The sequence below is a fragment of the Onychomys torridus genome, chromosome X (assembly GCF_903995425.1).
Source record: "Onychomys torridus chromosome X, mOncTor1.1, whole genome shotgun sequence".
Taxonomy (NCBI): Eukaryota; Metazoa; Chordata; class Mammalia; order Rodentia; family Cricetidae; genus Onychomys; species Onychomys torridus.
Window position 1 is genome coordinate 101323146 of NC_050466.1, and position 20379 is coordinate 101343524.

Consider the following 20379-nt stretch of genomic DNA (forward strand, 5'->3'; position numbering starts at 1 on the left):
GCCAGAAAAAAATGTTTTACTTATTTTTCTGTTTGGTTGTTGTTCAAAGACTGTAATATGTTGGACAAGTTCGATAATGTATGATAAACATTCTGATACGCATGGAAGCTTTGTTTTGTGAAACTCCAATTATCACTATAGTTATAAAATGATTGCTTTTTTTTTTGGAAAAGGATGAGATTAGACCAGAAAAAATTCATGTCTTTCCATTCTTTCTTTGTCTTACCACATACTTGCAAAACACTTATAAAATTACATATTTATGTACAAACTTGTCATTTTGAGTATAATTGAACAGATGATGGCTTTAAGATAACTAGTTTACATATCCAGGCACTGCAAGGATGCAGCATAGCTTTTACTCTACACACTAAGGGAGACAATGGTCATAAAACTATAATAATAATAATGACAATATACTGACAATAGCTGTGATCTCATAGAGACTATTTTGGTGAGATGAAATAAAATTATGTAAATGTTATTATATGGTAAGTTACATGAAACTGTATAGGAAGAAAAGAAGTGATAGAGTGTATTTTGCAATGTTAAGCAGAGTGTACATAATACCTTTAACTCCCAAGGTGATGTTAATCAAAGAATGAAGGCTACCACCACAATTTAAATGCATAATCACCCAAAAACATACTCTGTAAAGGACTTTGTTAATACTAAATCAATTTGACATTACATTCCTATTAAGCTTATTAGTAGCTATTTGAAGAAGAAAAGAAGATGTAGTTTATTCCATTCATTGAGTTTTCCCTGTATAATTCTCAAACACAGATTTTCAACCAATATTGATGTATTTGGTCACATAATTCTCATTTATTATTTTTATTTGCATATAAAGAAATGGATTCCTTTATGGCATTTTTATCATATTGAATTCTATCCACTTCCCTCCCCTTTCCACTTAATAACACCGTGTTTGGGATTGTGTGTGTGTGTGTGTGTGTGTGTGTGTGTGTGTGTGTGTGTGTGTGTAGGGGTCACTTTGCAGTGTCCTTAGGCTCTTCCACTAGATGACACTAGCAAGCTCCCATAGTCTCCACTCCCTTGTCCCCAAGTAAATGTGTTTTCAGTTGTTGCCAAATATCCTCTGAGATGCAAAATGGCCCTGGATAAGAACAACTGAACTATGTACACTCAACTTCTCATGATGGAAGATGAAGCAAAGCCAGTCTCACACAGTTATAATTTAGAAAAGTGTGTTTCTAGATAGGATATGTGACAAGTTGTGGATCTATATGTGGTCAAATACATTACTGTAGTCTCCTCTACCACTTTTGGAAATATTCAATCGTCCTGTCATTTATTTTTTAAACGTATTTACATTTCATTTAATTAGAATCACACATTAGCCAAAAACTTTACAAGCAGGAGTTCATTGAGCCATAGTACAATTATAATAGGCGGTCTGCACTATTTATGTAACCTTATAGTTGAGGAAACAGAGGCACACACAGGTTTCCCAGAGTCTTTCAAATGATGCAGGCAAGGTTCAACTCTATATAGTTTGCAAAACTGGAGCATTCTATTTCCCCAACCTTGGCCTCCTTAGTATGTACTCTCTTTCCTGTCTCAACATGAAACACATGATAATATTTAGAATTAGAATTTTAAGAAATCATAAGTGACACATAATTACTCTACATATCCATAGAGTACAATTTGATATTTTAATGTTTGTATAATTGTAATAATCAAATTAGAATGGTTAGTATTTAAAAGGCTCTGAGTGGTTCTGTTCTAAACTATTTAACAAGCGAAGAAAGAAAAGAGTATGTCCTCTGAAATTTGAATTCATAAAAGACTAACCATGGTTTTAGTAAAAGCATATACAATGGAACATTTTTGGTCACATCTGTATTAAATTTATGTTATCTGAAAATTTTATTTCACAAGAAAACTTGCAATGCTTCTTTCAGCACTTATGTTAAAGAAAGGTGTTTTTCACCATTTAGTCCAGTGTTTTACCAATATACACCAGGAATATTTTCTTTTTTTCCCCCACACTTAATCTCCTGTAGAGTATAATTCTATGAACAGACAGTATGAAGACTTTTCAGTTAGTATTTCGCATAGTTGGCCAATGCTACAGATCTCTGTTTTAAACATTCCTAGTGGCAGTTAGCAGTGTATGCTGCACTGTCTGTGCTCAATTTGTCACTCTGTAACATATTTTCTTTTTGTTCCAAAATAATATGTTAGCTCCTTAATGATAAGAACTAAATTTCATAATTCTTTTCTTCAAGACTTACATTAGGCATAGTATCTGTTCTAGAAAAGATGCTTTATCTGCAAGAGGATTTAATTCTAATTCCTTGTTTGGAAAGCCAATTTTCTAATCTAAGGATCCAAAACGTACCGGGATCACACTCATTTTGTACTTTATTACAATCTCTGTTGCACAAATGGCTGGCCCTTCACTCCTTTGCCTCTGCCTTTCTGTTTCCATTTCTCTGTAATATTTTATTTACTATACCTAAAGAAATGTAACAATTTGGAGATCAAATTTTTATTTTCTGCATTAGATAATGGCAAAACTTGAAGAGTCTTTGTTCAGCTGAGACTATGAATGCCTCTTTATATTCATGCAGGTCACATCATTACACAGCAGTTGGTCATTTTGTTGTTGTTATTGTTCTACAGTTTGGAAAAGGGAAGCAGGTGTCCTGCTTGTGCTGATTGTAACACTAATGATATCGACAAAGGAGAGTCCCGTGGGCCAGCTGTATTTAGGGAAAAGCTCTCAAATCAAATAATGGAGTATAATTTATTTGTTAAAGAATAAAACTGATGACTGGTAGGTATCTGCATTTTTCCAGTGCTCAGTGAATCAGCTGTGTTCAGTTTCTATTCCTGTGTCACAATTTTCAATTCCCTGAGGAAAGGCTTAAGTCCACGAAAGACAAGGATAAACATTGCAGTCATGTAAAACAGCTGCAGCATCCCTGACTTTAATTTTCAAAGGGACTTTTCCATTCGGAGCATTTACTCTATACTTCCTTTTTATTCTACAAATAACTTTCTTCTCAGCTTTTACATCTATTCATCTTGGTCAGAAAGAAGAAATTAAAATAAAGAGCTTGTTCTCTAAGTTGATTCCAAAGTGCTATTACAAAGCATTGCAGGTTTAACAAACAGGCTCAATAAAAGCCGTCTCCACTTTGCTTCAATAAATGGAGAGTTTGTCCATGTCCTTGGCTAGATGCTGTTGTCCTGTCATTACACTTTCAGTTTATATCATTTTGTTATGTGTGCTGGTGAAGTTTTTTTTTTTTAATCTAAACATTTTGAATGCAATCCTTTTAAATGAAAATATTCAAGCAAAACCACTTGTATGATTTACAGAGCGATCTTACCTTCCAATCCATGTTTCTATTTTTAATTTCATTGCCAATTAGGTTTACGCAAGCTTACCTAGTAAATTTCTACACAGAAGTGTATTTATTCAGACTATGAGCAAAATATAGATGGCATTCAGATGTCAAGGCCTATTGCATGACTGAAATCAACTTCCAATGCATTTCTTAGTCATTTTTCATAGCACATGATTGAAGTCAGGAAAAAAAATCCCAAAGAATAGTTTGACAGTTTCCACTCATGTACACTAAAACATAATATACTTCTACTAGATTTGGGCTATTACAGACCTTAACATGCAATGTGACCTTGATCTGAAAAGCATGTTTGGTTAGCCCAGAAACTTAATCATAAGAAGTCATAAGTAGAATCCTTCTTCTTTACTGCCCTTTTTCTGGGACCAGAAAATTTATTGCTTGTAGGACAGGTAGGATATGAACAATGGTCCAAATAGAGTCCAGGGCTATCTCATCTGTGTGAAAACTGCTGCTGAAAATCGATGTGACCTCTGCTATACTGTCATTCCAGTTCCCACCCTCTGTGTCCTATTTGTCTTTTGGTAGAAGCTTAGATCTGTGTGCTGTCTCTATGTGTCTCTCTTGGGCCAGATTATCAAAAAGAATCATTGCCTGCATACCTCTTATATTTCTATTTATTTTCCTGGAGTTGACTAGGTCTGATGAAATATGATTCTTTTTGCATTTGATCTTCACTGCAGCAAGCAGCACCTAATTCAGCTGTGTCTATATCTTTAAAGAAGAGCAATACTATTTTGAAACTTCAATCTACTGTACAGTAACATTACAAACTATAGACCATGCAACCTGTCTTCATAATCAATAGCAATTTTCCTTTCAGCCAATTTAATGGTATTTCTTTCATCTTCAAAAAGAAGACTTCTAGTGATTTTAACGTACTTATAATTATGTTTTATGCATGTTGAATATATCGCTTTCCTTTTCAGAAAAAATGTCTCACAGATTTTCACTACTGAAGTTATAAGTTTGCATTGAGTGATATAGGACAAGAAATCCATTAATTGTAAATTCTGTCACTAACAAAAATATTTATTCAGGGAATATTATGTTGTTTCTGATTCAGCAAGAAATCAATGCTCTGTTTGTAGCAATTGATTCTTAAAGAATAAATGTCCTGGCATATATAAATTTGACTTTGATTTATAATCTTCAAAGTAGAGATGTAGAACTTCTCTAGTTGTTGTACATATTGAGAAAAAACTTATGAAATCTTACCTTTCACACACTTCCTGTGCCCACATAGAGAAGGCAATATATAGATAAAAAACAAACAAAGAAAGAACATTTCTTAACCAGTTGTGAAGTTTATTTAAAAGCATTAGTGATGTTTGCTGAGACAGGTTTTGGGATTTAGGCATTTTATTTTTATCAGAAATCATTTCAAATATAGCATGTTTGTGAATGAATCTTACATAATTCACAATTTGCTGATTCCTACCTGAATTGTTTACAAGCTTCATACTTACCATTAGAGGGAGATAAGAAGGGGGCAAAATGAAAAGAAGGAAAAAAGGAAGACAGGGAGAAAGGAGGAAGGGGTTGAGATTCAATAAAATGTTTAGGTTAGTTTGCATAAGTGGTGTGTGCCTGAAGTCACAAATTTGAACCCTAATGAGACTGAAGCAGAAAGATGGAGCTACACAGCCAAACTCTGTCTCAAAAATCTACAAAGATATTAGAGTTAATATTTATTTATCTATTTAATTATTTGTTTGCTTTTTGTCTATTTATTTATTTATTTTGGTTTTTCAAGATGGGATTTCTTTGTGTAACAGTCCTAGTTGTCCTAAACCTCACTCTGTAGACCAGGCTAGCCTCAAATGCACAGAGATCCTTCTGCTTCTGCTTCTGAGTACTGAGATTAAAAGTATGATTTACCACCTCCCAGCGATTTTCATGATTCATATTGAAACAATTAAAGGTTATAGAAATATAACCAAAAGGTGCTGTAGAAAACATGCACCATATAACTTTAATCAAAATGATCCTTTAGAAAAAAATTTAATTACAATGTCTGGGAAAATAATTGTTATAACTTTCTGTCAAAATATTAACATGGTATTTTTGGATTTTATAAAAACCTTTGAGGCTGATAGGCAAGAATCTTACATGGTCTTATGATAAAAACCCAGAGCCAGATGTCAGGGTGAAAGTTGAAAAATCAGAGAAGCAGAGCAAGCCACAGCTACCACCTTTTACCTCACCAGCCACTCCTCTGGCTGACAGAGCATCTGCAAGAGCCAGAGTTCCTGTCTCCTCCTGCCTTATATTCCTTTCTCTGCCCAGACATATCACTTCCTGTCTCAACCTTCCTAGTGCTGGGATTAAAGGTGTGTGATCCCAAGTGCTGGAGTTAAAGGTGTGTGCCACCACTGCCTGGCTCTGTTTATCTTTTAGACTGGATTAATCTCATGTAGCCCAGTGTGGCCTGGAACTCACAGAAGTCCAGACAGATCTCTGCCTCTTCCTCCTGAGCGCTGAGATTAAAGCTGTGTGCCACCATTGCCTGACTATGGCTAACTCTGTGGCTGGATCTGTACTCTGATCTTCATTCAAGCTTTATTTCTTACATTACAAATATATCACCACAGATAAATATGCTTTTTATATTAAAATTCAAATAATTGAAAACTTTATTTATTTTTGTTATACTTTTCTTAATTTATTTTGAGGAACATTTTTTAACTTTTGACATATCTAGTTACAGTTGATGTTTTTAGTAGATTCTTTTCTCATACAACACATCAGGACCACAGTTTCCCCTACCTCTACTCCCCACAGCTTCTCCCTACCTTCCCTCTTCCCAAATCTACTCCTCCTCCAGTTCCTTTCAGAAAAGAGCAGGCCTCCAAGAGACAACAACCAAATACCACAAAAGAAAATACAACAATACAAAGCAATATCCATCACACCAAGACTAAACAAGGTAACCCAACAGGAGGAAGAGTCCTAAGCTAACAGTCATAGCATATATGCAGAGGACCTGGCCCATACTTGCCACTTCAAACTCTGTGAGCCCATGTGATCCCTGCTTAGTTGATTTGGTGGGTCATGTTCTCTTACTGTCCTGCATCCCCTCTGACTCCCACAACCTTTCCTCCCCCTCTACTGTGGGGTTCCTCAAGCTCTGAGGGAAAGTACCCACTGGAGAGCTTCAATTTAGACTCTCTCTCACTCTCTCTCTTCTCTCTCCTCTCCTCTCCTCTCCTCTCCTCTCCTCTCCTCTCCTCTCCTCTCCTCTCCTCTCCTCTCCTCTCCTCTCCTCTCCTCTTCTCTCTCTCTCTCTCTCTCTCTCTCTCTCTCTCTCTCTCTCTCTCTCCCCCCCCCCCGCCTCTATCTCTCCACATAATGTCTTCCTGTGGGTCTCTGCACCCATTCCATTCTGCTGCTGGGGGAAGCCTCTCTGATGACAACTGGACAAGGCATCATTTTTGAATATAAGAGAATATCATTAGGGATCACTGTTTTTTTTAACTTATTATGTATTTATTATTATTATTTTTTGACCAGTCCTGTTTGGTTCTACCCTAGGTCTCTGGGCTATGCCATCTCCAGTTCTCAGCAATCCAGGCAGTATAGGACATAGGCTCCCTTTCATGGCATGGGCCTCAAGTTAAACCAGACATTGGTTTAATTCCCATAAGTTCTATACCACCATTAGACCAGCACATATTTCCAGCAGGGCAGATTGTAGAATGAGGTTTTTGTGGCTGGGTTGGTATACAGGATTCTCTTTCTGTATCCTTCAGAGTACCTTCCCATGCCAAGAGTCTAGAACATAGGGGTAAAAGCTTCATGCAGGCACCAGCTCAACCTATGTAGATTTTTCAGGTGGACTGGGGGTGTATGGGGACAGGATAGAAGGTATCAGGTGTGTGGGGTGGACAATAGAGGGAGAGAGTGCAGAGAGAAACAGTTGAAATTGGGGGCCATTTGGGGGGACAGTGTGGGAACTCTGCAGTGGAAACTTCCTGGAATCTATGAGGGTGACCCTAGTGATGACTACTAGAAATGGGGGACATCAAGTCTTAACTGGTAGTCTTTTGTTGCCAGTGGTCCAGAAGTTGACCAGGTTGCATGGTCGAGTTGTTGACTGAAGGTGTCTCTTAGAAATCTCTAAACAACCTTGGCTGATGCTAGGACACAGGATCACTCTCCAAAACTGATAGAGGGGCTCAGTTGCCAAAAACAACATCCACACCACTCATTGAACATAGAAAACCTTATTATTTAGTATCATCACTTAACATTGTAGACATTATTGATCTTAGAAAAAATATCAAACATAAAGATGACTTAATGTTAAGAGCATTATGTTGATGCCCTTTGATCATAGAATCCCTCTTCCCTCTCTTCAACTAGACTCATGGAGCTCAGCATGGTGCTTGGCTGTGGATCTCTGCATATGTTTCTATCAGTTACTGGATGAAGGCTCTATGATGGCAGTTAGAGTATTTGCCAATCTGATTATGAGTTAGGAAACCTACAGAGACAACCAAACCAAGCTAGTAGGAACTCATGACTTTAGACCAACAGCTATGGAGCCTCCATGGGACTGGACTAGGGCCTCTGCATTAGTGAGACAGTTGTGTAACTTGATGTACTTAATGAGGCCCCTGGCAGTAGGATCAGGATCCATTCCTGGAATATGAGCTGGCTTTGGGGAGCCCATTACCTATGATGGGAAACCTTACATAGCCTTGATACAGGGGGAAAGGCTTGGACATGCCTCAACTGAATGTACCAGGCTCTGCTGACTCCCCATGGGAGGACTTGCCTTTTCAGAGGAGGGAATGGGGGGTGACTTGGGGGTGAATCCTGAGGGGAGGGTTAGTGTGAGGAGAGAAGAGAAGGGGATCTGTGATTGGGATGTAAAATAAATAAATTTCTTAATTGGCTGGGTGGTGGCGCACGCCTTTATTCCCAGCACTCAGGAGGCAGAGCCAGGCGGATCTCTGATTTCGAGGCCAGCCTGGTCTACAGAGCAAGATCCAAGACAGGCACCAAAACTACACAGAGAAACCCTACCTCTAAAAAACATAAAAATAATTTATTAATAAAAAGAGCATTTTGTGAAGAGATAGTGCTGTCCCATTAAGTAGACGCCTGTGAAGATTTATACCATGATATGCCAGAAATTTCCAAATAAGAAATTCCACCACAAAACAGGATGACTGTCAAATCAATGGATTTCAAGGCTCTACACACACACACACACACACACACACACACACACACACACACACACACTTATAGACTATATATACATATACATATACATACATATGCATCCAACTGAAAAGTGAAGTCTGTATGACAAGTTGGTATCTATAGAAAACAGGCCAAGAGATAGACTGTTTTTGTAGTGCAGTTATTTATATACCATATGAAACTGGTTAGGTATAAATTCAATTCAAATCTAGTTTGTTTGTTTTAGTGAGTCTATTTCAAATATATTTACTAGCAGAATTTTACAATCACAGAGTATTTTTCAAAGTTTGATATGTCATTACTGAAATTCAGAAACTTCAATGAATATAATAACTTAACTGTTATGATAGAAGACATTCTATGCATGAATATTGAAATATTAGTAACTGAGTTTGTTTTAATCCCAAGATTATCTCCCTAGGAACTTTTACTTGAAATTTTAAAAAATGTCCCTATTCCAGATATAGAGGAAACTACTACATAGTTCATGTAATTCACTTAAGAGATTGTTCACCATAATTCATATAGATAGTCAACTTGTTAGGCTCTCATGAAAAAAAAGAAATTCCTGTTATTGCTGGATAGCTCTGTCTTAAACCGTTCTGAAAAACCTTACTAAAAAATTCTATTGATGTTTCAGTATCTGAAACTAAGAGATGATCTCATTTAAATGCCCAAGACTTGATAAAAGATTCTTTAAAAATAAAAGGTGAGAATAGATAGGACTTGCAGTTTTCTTTAGAAAATAATCTTCAAAATTAGAATTAACATTGCAAAATGTCCCATTTCCAGCAAGTAGACAATATCTACATAAAAGTTGATATATTCACACAAAAAATCCCACCTAGTAATAAAAAGGAAAAATGACCACACATGTGTAAATATTAAAAAGATATGATGCTAAAGTAAAATTATCTTAAGAGAAAAATTCCACATATTGTATGATTCTATTTATGTGAAATGTTGAGGAAAGAGAAAACTTTAATGACAAAGTAGAACAGTCATTACCAAGGACTTGACTGCAAATGGAGACTATCTGCACATAGTCATGAAGAATATTGTGGAAAAGCTGAGATTTTCTGAGATGAATTTGTTGTCATGCTTAATATATTGTGTAAAATTACAAAAATTTAAAGTTATATTTAAAATATATTAACTGTTTGCAAATTATATATGTATGAAAGAATTATAAATAATGATACTATATGGGTAGATAGATTTGTAGACAGTGCTGAAAGAAATAGATGCCAACTTATACATCTGTTGGTAGCAATCTGGTTGTCTAGTATATTGATATGATAAAATTTGAGCACCCATAATTTAGCTTTAAAAATAAAATTGTTATATACATCTATTAGAAATGACTTGGTAAAACATTTAGATTGTTAATTTGTGAACCATCTGACATTAATTTTATCATTACAGAAGAAGTACCAACTCAAATTCCAATGATGAAGTCACCATTGGACAAGATCCAGTTGGCTCCTGGACAGGCATTGTCCCCTGGATTCCCTGGACCATTCATTTTTGCTGATAGTCTGTCCTCCGTGGAGACTCTGTTGACCAACATTCAGGTCAACAATATTTCTATAAACAAAATAAATGTAATACAAGACATTAGCACCTACATAAATTATTTCATATGAGAGTATTCAAAACGGATAAGATGAACTGCATGTCATTTGCTGTACATTGACAGGGTCTACTGAAAGTGGCTTTGGATAATGCTCGCATCCAGGAGAAGCAGATTCAGCAAGAAAAGAAGGAACTTCGAATAGAGCTCTACAGAGAAAGAGAAATCAGAGAAAATCTGGAGAGACAACTTGCAGTTGAGCTTCAAAGCAGAAGTAAGTTGAATGAGTTCAATTAAATGGTGAATACTGTGTTAGAAATGTTTCTTGCTTATAGAAACACTTGCAGAAATAGCCTATAACTGCTAAAAATGAATAACAAACTAAAAACAAATAGTAATAACTAAGTCACATAGTAATAAGAGTTATTCTCTAAGAGATAATGAACATTTGAAACAGATATGAAAACATGCATAGCTATCTCATAATGTGATAAATCCTATCTAGGCATAGATTTTTTCACCTGGTCTTATGTATAAAATATTTACTCTTCCTTAGACAGGAATTATATTATATAATTATAAAGGAAATGAAACTCAGTCTCTCTCGTGGAAGGATTTACATTGTATAAGCCTAACACAACCAGAAAATTCCAAAACAAAGTGGCAAGAGTGATCATACATAGTCTGCTTGGTTTCAAAAAAATTAGTTAGATTAGGTTATTGAAATTGTATAGTGTTAAAAGAATATCTTCTGAAGCTCATGCCTGAATCTGAGCCTTATAGTCAAAAATAAAAAGAGCATGTAAGCATTCTGTTTAAACAGTGTGTATTAGTATAGGCATGGAAACAAACAAAAAACAAAAATCTTCATACACAAGTGAGTATATACAGTCTGATTTTTGAGTGGCTTTGAGTTTAATGAATTCCATGGTGAGAGATGATGCAGAAAGATGAGAGTATGTAGTCAGAAGATTTCCTGTGTCTTACCCGGTCCTGCAGCCACTCAGACCCAAGAAACACACAGAGGCTTATATCAATTACAAATTGCATGGCCATGGCCTATGGCTCAATTTTCTTGCTCTTATATCTTAAATTCAGCATATTTCTATTAATCTATATATCACCACATGTTCTGTGGCGTAACCTGTGTGCCATTACATGCTGCTCTCTGGACGGCAGGATGGCGTCTCTTGCCTCTCCTTTCTACTTCCCTATCTCCCTTGAATTTTCCCGCCTGGCTCCATCCTGCCTTGCCATAGGCCATTGCAGCTTTATGTATCAACCAATCAGAATAACACATATTCACAGCATACAGAAAGACATCCCACAGCAGGAATACAAGTGAAATTATGAAGAAAAGTTTTTACTGTGTAAATGATGACCTTGGATTTTACTTTGCAAACGATGAAAAATATCAGTAGGTAAGCAAGGGAAAAATCTGGTTTAATTTATATTGCATAGTTCACTCCAATGATGGGGTAATTTTTTCCAATTTTATTATTGAAAATATAATATAACTACATTCCTCTAAAGCCTCTCCTATCACCCTCCAAACTTTCCTTCTAATTCATGGCTTTATTTTTCCCTAATTGTTATTGTGTACATGTAAGTATATGTATATACATATATATTCCTTAGTATAGTCTGTTCTGTCTGTATAATGTTACTTGTTGGTAAATTTTTAGGCACTGAACAACCAATTTGTGTGCTATTCCATGGAGAAGACTACCTCTCTCACATCCAGCCTTCCTTAGACATGTACTTATTTGAAGCCTCCTGGGCTTTTTCACATTAACTTTGGCATGTCCATTGGTTTTGTCTTTGTACGGCTCACATTTTGGAAGTCAGTTGGTGAGATGTTAAGGGTGTAGCTTCTGATATTACTAGGACAATCTCACATCAAATTCTCTGAGCCTCAGGTTAGGATTGATCTGAGACTGAGAGCAAGGAAAATATTAGAGCAAATGGATAGATTGCTCTCATACAAACAATATCAATAAGGATTAAACTAGCATAACAGAAATATATGGAGAAAAAGAGGATAAATTAGAGGAATACTGTATTGTTCAAAATAGAATTAATTTTTAAAAGTGCAAATTGTACACAATAAAGTATAGAAACTGGACTAGTCTATTTGAATACTACACAAAACTTTCAAATTAAACTTTATAAGTAATTTCTACAGCTTTACATTTACTGTAAAACACTAAAACGTAGCCAAGTAGATAATACCACTTTCAGTTTCTTTCCATTCCCTGATTAGCTTTCTTACGGAAAGATCAGAAAGCCTAAAGTGAGTAGTAAAGTTGAGTGTGAAAGCAGAGGCACAAGCAGAGAGACTTCATCATCTGAACATTTCACTGAATACTCAGTACAATTCAGTAAACTTAATAATTCTAAGTATTATACAGTAACATGAAATTGGTCTTAGAAGATTTTCTTATAGGTTTAGGAATCATTTGTTCAGGTTAAAATTAGAATTCTAATCACTGTATTATAAAAAATTAAACACTTTTCTTAAAAAATCATTGCTACAAAAACTATATTTTTAAAAGGTATGGAAAGTAGTATGTTTCTAATATTTGGCTTTTGGAATAAATATCATATTTAGTCATGATAATTTACACTCCTTAGTAGGGAAAATTTTTATTCTTCATCAAACATGAAAATATATATATATATATGTGTGTGTGTGTGTGTGTGTGTGTGTGTGTGTGTGTGTGTATACATATATATGTGATAGATACAAGATTTTTAAATTGACTCATGAAAATCTACTACATATAGCAAAATTGGTTTCCAACTTTTAGAGATCCACACATCCTAATATCTTCAAACTAACTTATAACAGAACCTTTGGATACATTTATTATTGACATTCTTGCTAACAATTTTAAAGTAATATCACTCTAGAATATATTTCAATATACTACTTTTTCTGATTGAAATAATTTGTTAATGCTGTATTTTATTAATCATTTGAATACAATTAAATTTCATTTTCAACCATAATTAAACATCTTTCATAAAAAACCAAAAGACAATATTTTCTCTCTCTGTCTCAAAATATCTACTTTTCATCTTAGATTGCTGAATTTTTTATTTCAGGTATACAATAATTTATTTAGGCAACTGACTCTCTTCAAGTTATTGAAAACACATTAGCATGTAAATTGACTAGAACTAAAACCTAGGCTATTCCAATGTTTTGATCCATTTAAAATATATTATACATATAAACTCTTTTAGCATTTTTAAATATCATATAATTCCTTAGTTATATATTGTACTTTTAAAATGACATAGGAAATTGGTAGGTTTGATTAGAACCTCGTTATGACCCAATACTCTCTTGGAAACCAATGATACTGTTTGATTATCTATCATATTAAGATTTCAGAGATTAGAAATAATGTTTATATTATGACAATAAAGTTTCTCTTTGAGATAGAAAGCTCTGGGAACTGAGCTGGAATTGTTATTTAGCTCTTCTGTAGCATTTCTGCTTACTAGAGGCTCCTTACTGGGATTGCGGTGTTATAGCTTGCTTATATAGTCATTGCTGAAAGTTATTCTCATAAAGATGCATAGGAGCTTGTGTGTCTGTGTAGGAAGGGAAGGAAAGGAGGGGAGAAACAGAATTATTTAAATGAATAACCATTTGTTTATCTCTTCAGAGAAAGATACACTTGCTACTTTCATTTTTAAAGAATAAAAGAATGCTTCATGAGTATTTACATGTTTTATTTTTTTGAATTTTGAAATATGACTAGCAATAAGTCAATGAGTAAATTATTTCTTCAGGGAATCATAAAATATTTAACAGTTATTAAATGTATATAGTATGACATTTGATAATAATTTTCCCAGCAAAATGCCACACTGTATAGATACATGTGTATGAGAGAGCATACATATTAGAAATGTAAAAGTAAAGATAAGTCGATGCTGACATTCAACTACAGTCAACAAAACACCAAATGGGTGGGAACTTGGACCAAAAGAAGCTAATTATATGTTTGCTGCTCCATTTATGGCTCTTTGCTTTTATACTTGTATCGATATACAATGTATACTTGTATCATTAAACTCGGCAATAATGCTGCATTAAGCATGCTTTTGCAAACTACTTTTCCACATTTTAGGTACAATGCAAAAGCGTTTGAAAAAGGAGAAAAAAGCTAAGAGGAAACTTCAGGAAGCCTTGGAATTTGAATCAAAGCGCCGAGAGCAAGTGGAGCAGGCACTGAAACAAGCTACAACTAGTGACAGTGGTCTGAGGATGTTGAAAGGTAAGGTACACAAATGAAAACCAGAACCAAGAGAGAAAGAAAGGAAGAGGCTGTGACAGAGAGTATAATTTTAGGTTATATTGTTGAAAGTCATATGTCAAAAAAAATAGCCTTTTCTCTGGGAGATATAAGAAAAAATTGTAGGTGGATATTTAATGCAGAATGTATCAATATTTTGGTCCTCAGGGAGAATCCATTTGAAATGGAATCCTAAATAAATCCTTGAAGATTCTATGTAAAGGGGTGCTTGGTAGTTAGAGTTTTCCTGCCTGGCCCAAAGTCAGGACAGAAGCAGTAAAGGATAAGGTTTTCAGCTCTTGCTCTGACCTCATGGTTTTTAACTCTGCAATTGGTTCTGTGTTTCTTATTTAACAAGCCAGTTACATCTATAGTGCTTGAATCAAGGGATGGTAATTGAAATTTCTATTTTTATTTTATGTTAGGATTCAAATTAATTGCCTAAGATTGCTTCAGTTGATTCAGACACAATGTGAATTAAATTTTCAGGTAACATCCCTATACACATAACCTTTTTACAACATAATCACTAGCTTGTGTAAATTTTCTGAGCACAATCATAACACATTTATTCATCCACTCATATAAAACTACAAATCATCATGTGAATATAAGTTCCCCTTGCACTTGACATAAACCAGTATCATTCACTATCATATCTTCGAAGGGGAACTACACTATGAAGATGAGTTGCTTCAATTTAGTCAATTGTATCAATCATATTTTTTGTTGTTCTGTCATCAGAACATGTTAACTGAGTAGTTTTAGAGGTTTGTTTTTCTCTTTTTATATAGACAGTTATCTTCCTAGAATACATCTTTAGAACTTTCCATGTACCTGGAAATATATTCTTAACTGCATAATTCAGTTATAGTATGTAAAATTCCTCCCTAGCATTAACAATAGAAATGTCAAAAGAAAGAAAGGAAGTGGAGGGGAAACTAAACAAAACAAAAACTATGTATAAACACATAACAACAACAATGGAAAAAAGAGATAAAGAAAGAGCATATGTGCGTGCTTGCAGGACAGAGTGTGAAGTAGGCAATGATTTAATTATATTATAATGTAAAAAACAGAGAGAGACATATTTGAAAATACTCCTCAGAATCTTGTGTTATGTATATTACCGAAATATTGGCTTGCTGTGATTGTTCTTTAGATGGAATCAGAAAACAAAGAATTGTACCTTAATCCTGAATGCCAATTCTTTCAGATACTGGCATTCCAGATATTGAAATAGAAAATAATGGGACTCCTCATGACAGTGCTGCCATGCAAGGTACAATAAACAGCATTATCCTTCCTATAAATATATCATGTGTGCTCCATAGAGGCAGGTAGGGAAAATTTTCTATGTTGATAGATTTCATTTGGGTAAAAGTGGAGAAAAGCTTATGATATGACTTTAAAACCTCTAACTGTACAATTACTTAGAGATTTCATAGATATAATGTGAGCAATGTTCTTCCATGTGTTGCTACTACCAGGATATATAATTGCATGTTATTTACATTCTAAAAGTGTTTAAATATGTAAGAAACATTTCACAAGCCTACTGAACATGTGCCTTACAGACGTCACTGCTTTAGTGTTTGTAAAGGGCACAAGTACAATAATCACAACCTATGGATATTTTGAAGGTCTTCTACGACATTTTTATTAACATTCAAACGTTGATAGAAATTTTTAGATATCTTCTAAATATAGAAATAAGAGTATGATTTATAATTTCCAATTTGCATGATTTCTATAAGTACATATCTCTTTCACAATATTTTAGAATATTCAACAATAATAAAGTAGATAAAAGGCATCAATATAGAGTTATATCAGACTGCATAGGCCCCAAAGAGTAGACTTACATTTAATCAGTGGAAATTTTCCCATGTTATACTAAAGCAGTTTTACTTCTTTACTCATCTCTAGATTGTATTTATATTCACACTTATTGTTTAAAACAAAGCCTAAATATACTAAAAAATGCATCTCTAACGAATAATTTTTCTAACTGTATAATGCAAAGGAAGACATGAATATGTTGTTCACTGAAAGGTTAACACATGGAGACTTTCTGCTTTCAGATTGTGTCTATGTGAAGGCAACAGCAGGAGATATGAGCATGCTACCTGGCAATTCTGAAAATTTAGAAGCCCACATTTCTGTAGTTTTGAAATTATTTTTATAAAACCAGAAGCATCAGATCTCCAGAAGCTTCTAATAATGGTTGACTCTGCTGCACCTGAACAGCTAAATGCATTAATTTCATTAATTGTGAAAAATGAATATGTTTAGCTTGTTCAGTGATGTTTGGGCTGTTTCTTAGGCCATTTTTGCTGGCCTGCTTCAATTCCACAATTTAAAGGTCACATTATCTTTTGTCAAGGTTAAATAAAATGGGATTAATTGTTTAGCCAGTTCATTTACCACAGCTAAATTCATCAAGAAAGTGCTTAGCCTGATGGTAGTGGGTCATGCATTTAATCCCAGCACCCAGGAGGCAGAGGCAGGTAGATCTCTGAGTTTGAGGCCAGTTTGGTCAACAGTGAGTGAGTTCCAGGACAGCTACCACTACAAAGAGAATTCCTGTCTTGCAAAACCAAAAAGAAAGAAAGAAGGGAGGAAGGTGGGGAGGGAAGGAGAAAAAGAGAGAGGAGGCAGGTAGGGAGAGACAGAGGGAAGGGGAGAAAGAGAGGAGAGAGAGAAAGAAAGAAAGAAAGAAAGAAAGAAAGAAAGAAAGAAAGAAAGAAAGAAAGAAAGAAAGAAAGAGGAAGGAAGGAAAGAAGGGAAGGGAGGGAGGGAGGAACAGAGGAAGGAAAGAAGGAAGGAAGGAAGGAAGGAAGGAAGGAAGGAAGGAAGGAAGGAAGGAAGGAGAGAAGGAAGGAAGGAAGGAAGGAAGGAAGGAAGGAAGGAAAAAAGGAAAAGAAAATGCCACTACTAGTGGACCTGGTGACTGAGATTCCTGTTCTACATTAGGCTCCTGATAGGAGTGAATTGGATGAAGTGTTTATTTGCTCATTTCTGAAACAGTAACACACAGATATACACAAAATACACAAAATCTTTAGGGAGACCAAGGTTTGACTGTGTCCCTAATTTGAATGGTATATAAGATTAGTATTGGAACTGAAAGGAGAATCCAAACAGGACTAGTAGATTTTACCTACATTATGATTTATCCCTGTATCTTCAAGTCATTATAATTAATTTACATTTATGATGCCTTTAGATGACAGAAATAATATTTTCCCTATTCCAAGATATGTAGATTTTGAGTTGTCATCAATTTACTTTATTTTCACATAAGAAACAACAGTTATCTTATTCAAGTGTGATCAAAATAGTCACATAAGTAAAAATAAATTCATTTCATACTCATTAAATAGCTTCTGCACATTAATTTATGTTTAAAGAAGCATGCATTTTTATATTGGCTTTCTCTGAACATATTTACTACTTTATTAAAAGTAACAGAATCAGATGGAATATTGTAAGTATTGTGATAGTTTATTTAAAAAAAAACCTGACCATTTCCAAAATTAATTGTTTGCTTAGTATCTGTGGTCAACATTGTACATATAAGATAAAATATAATTCAATAATTCCTCATTAGATATAATATAGACTTTCAAACTATATAAATAATTTAATAATTCCTAATTAGATATAATATAGACTTTCAAACTATATCAAATATCACTCACAATAAATATGGTAAATATTGAAAACTATACATTCTCCTCTTTTTTAGTCCAACTTTTAAGCACTATACATGATAAATCTCTCATCATTACTTTATGAAAAACTAAAGTGAATATCTTATGTTAAAATTATATTAGAATCACAACATATAAAAAAGAGAATGTTATATCATGCATGGTGGCACACACTTTTAATTCTAATGTGTAGGAAGCAGAGGCAGATGGCTATCTGTGACTTCCAGGCCAGACTGCTCATCATTGTGAGTCCCAGGTGAGCCAGGACTATATAGTTAGACCCTATCTCCAAAAACAAAAGAGTTTTGTCAGCAAAAATAAATTGTTTTGTTAGAGGAATAGATATCTGAAATAATGATCAGAATTAATCATAAATATATTTCACAAAATCAACTCTAATAATTACATAAGACAATCATTTAGCCTATCATTTTAAATAGTCATGATTGAAAGATTAATTTTATCTTCATTCATAATCTTTACAAACTCTATAATGCCTGTAAGGCATGAAATGTAAGCTTAGCTATTATTTTTTCTATTCTTGCTAATAGGTTTGTTTTTCTATGCCATGGCTTCCTTTTTATTTACTTTGAACTATTTACATATTTTTCACCTTCCTACCTTACTCACTTTTGTAGGTTGGAAGATTACTTCCTCTCTTGGTTTGTGAGAATCAGTTCACTTCTGCCAATACAATGCCATTGCCAAAACTCATCTGCATTACAGGAAACAGTTCAGGCCTCACTGATGTCCTTTCTCTTCCTATTGTCAATAGCTCTGCTGTTTCTCTGGAAAGAAATCTATCATTATTAACCTAGTGCTCCCGCTTTGAAATTCAATTAGTTCCATCATGACATCTCCTTAAGAAGAAATAAAAGGAACTTGATAAAATATTGCATGGTACTCTTAGAAGCAAAGCAATCATACCTAGTTTTACCATAGTGTCCACATAAATTTGAATGAAGAAAAACTACTCATGATTATTATATGTTTTATAAGTCTCGTCAGCTTAATTTATTTCTAATGCACTTTGAATGTTGTTTGACAAAAAGGATAGCACATGTAGACAACCTCAATAAACAGAATTTTATATTTCAGCAGTCTATGATTATACCACCACCTAAAGGTTTTCAGGTGGTCAACAATGAGTAATGTATGCACCCTGGTGATTATCTCCACAGACTCAGGAGCTAAATTTTTCAGAGGACCATATGACCAAATGTGGTCTAATTCAAAATCTTCTAACTCAGCTGGGGACCTGCAAGACAGCACATCAACCATCTTATCAGTCAATCTCGGCTTCACATAAAATAAACATACCAAGTGTCATTAAGTGTACCTTCCGATCAATGATTTTTGCAAATGACCTTTAAGTGGCATTTGTGTGGTGCATTTTTGCTGATAAAAGCAAATTAAATTAGCACAACTACAAGTGAGCTGATAAAAACCAAAACTGAACAGCAGTACCATTAGCTAACAAAGTAATATTTTCTCTTTAATGCATTCTGCCATTTAGTTATTATCCTATTGGAAATCTAATTATAATCCTTTTACTCCCCAGTCAAACTTCACAGTTTTTGCAAGCTTAGCACTGACAAGTGATTTCATTACATTTGATTGCCCATGCCCAGATTGACTTCACTTCACTTGGAGACCTAAAAGCCCTCTCAGTTTCTCAGATTCCCTGTTTGCACATTACTGCAACATCTCCTTTAATTAATTAGCATGAACAGCAGTAACATGAACTGCTGAACAGAAAATAACATCATTTTTATGATCACAGGGAGACTTCTCCTTTTGCATGTTTATACCTTAGTTAACTTTTGTATGACTATATTTCATCATTAAGAGTGACTGGTAGAGTTCATGGTGCAAGTTTCTTAAATTTAATAAAATGGATATTATTATCATCTTAATAATAATAAGAAAAAAAACAACACATGATATGAACTCCTAAATTTGAGATCAAAGCAGGTAGTATATAGAAACTTTCTAGTCATAAAATAAAACAATAAAAATGAATTCAGAAGTGATATCATCATAAAGTGCAAGGGCATAGTGACCCACTATGTATGTGCCTGACACTTCATTGGTTTGTATAAAAAGAAAACAATAGGAAATGCTTAGAACTGATTTTTGTAAGTGAAATACCTCTATGAATA

General features: G+C 34.4%; 1 protein-coding gene across 3 annotated transcripts in view; it reads left to right on the top strand.

Moving 5' to 3' along the window:
• Positions 1-20379, top strand: part of Dach2 (dachshund family transcription factor 2) — a 508482-nt gene that overhangs the window by 477277 nt on the left and 10826 nt on the right. For all 3 annotated transcript variants that reach the window (XM_036174726.1, XM_036174727.1, XM_036174725.1), the window contains 4 exons: positions 10044-10192; positions 10318-10465; positions 14337-14483; positions 15718-15783. In XM_036174726.1, coding sequence (XP_036030619.1) covers positions 10044-10192; positions 10318-10465; positions 14337-14483; positions 15718-15783 — 510 coding nt within the window. The remainder of the gene's footprint in view (positions 1-10043; positions 10193-10317; positions 10466-14336; positions 14484-15717; positions 15784-20379) is intronic.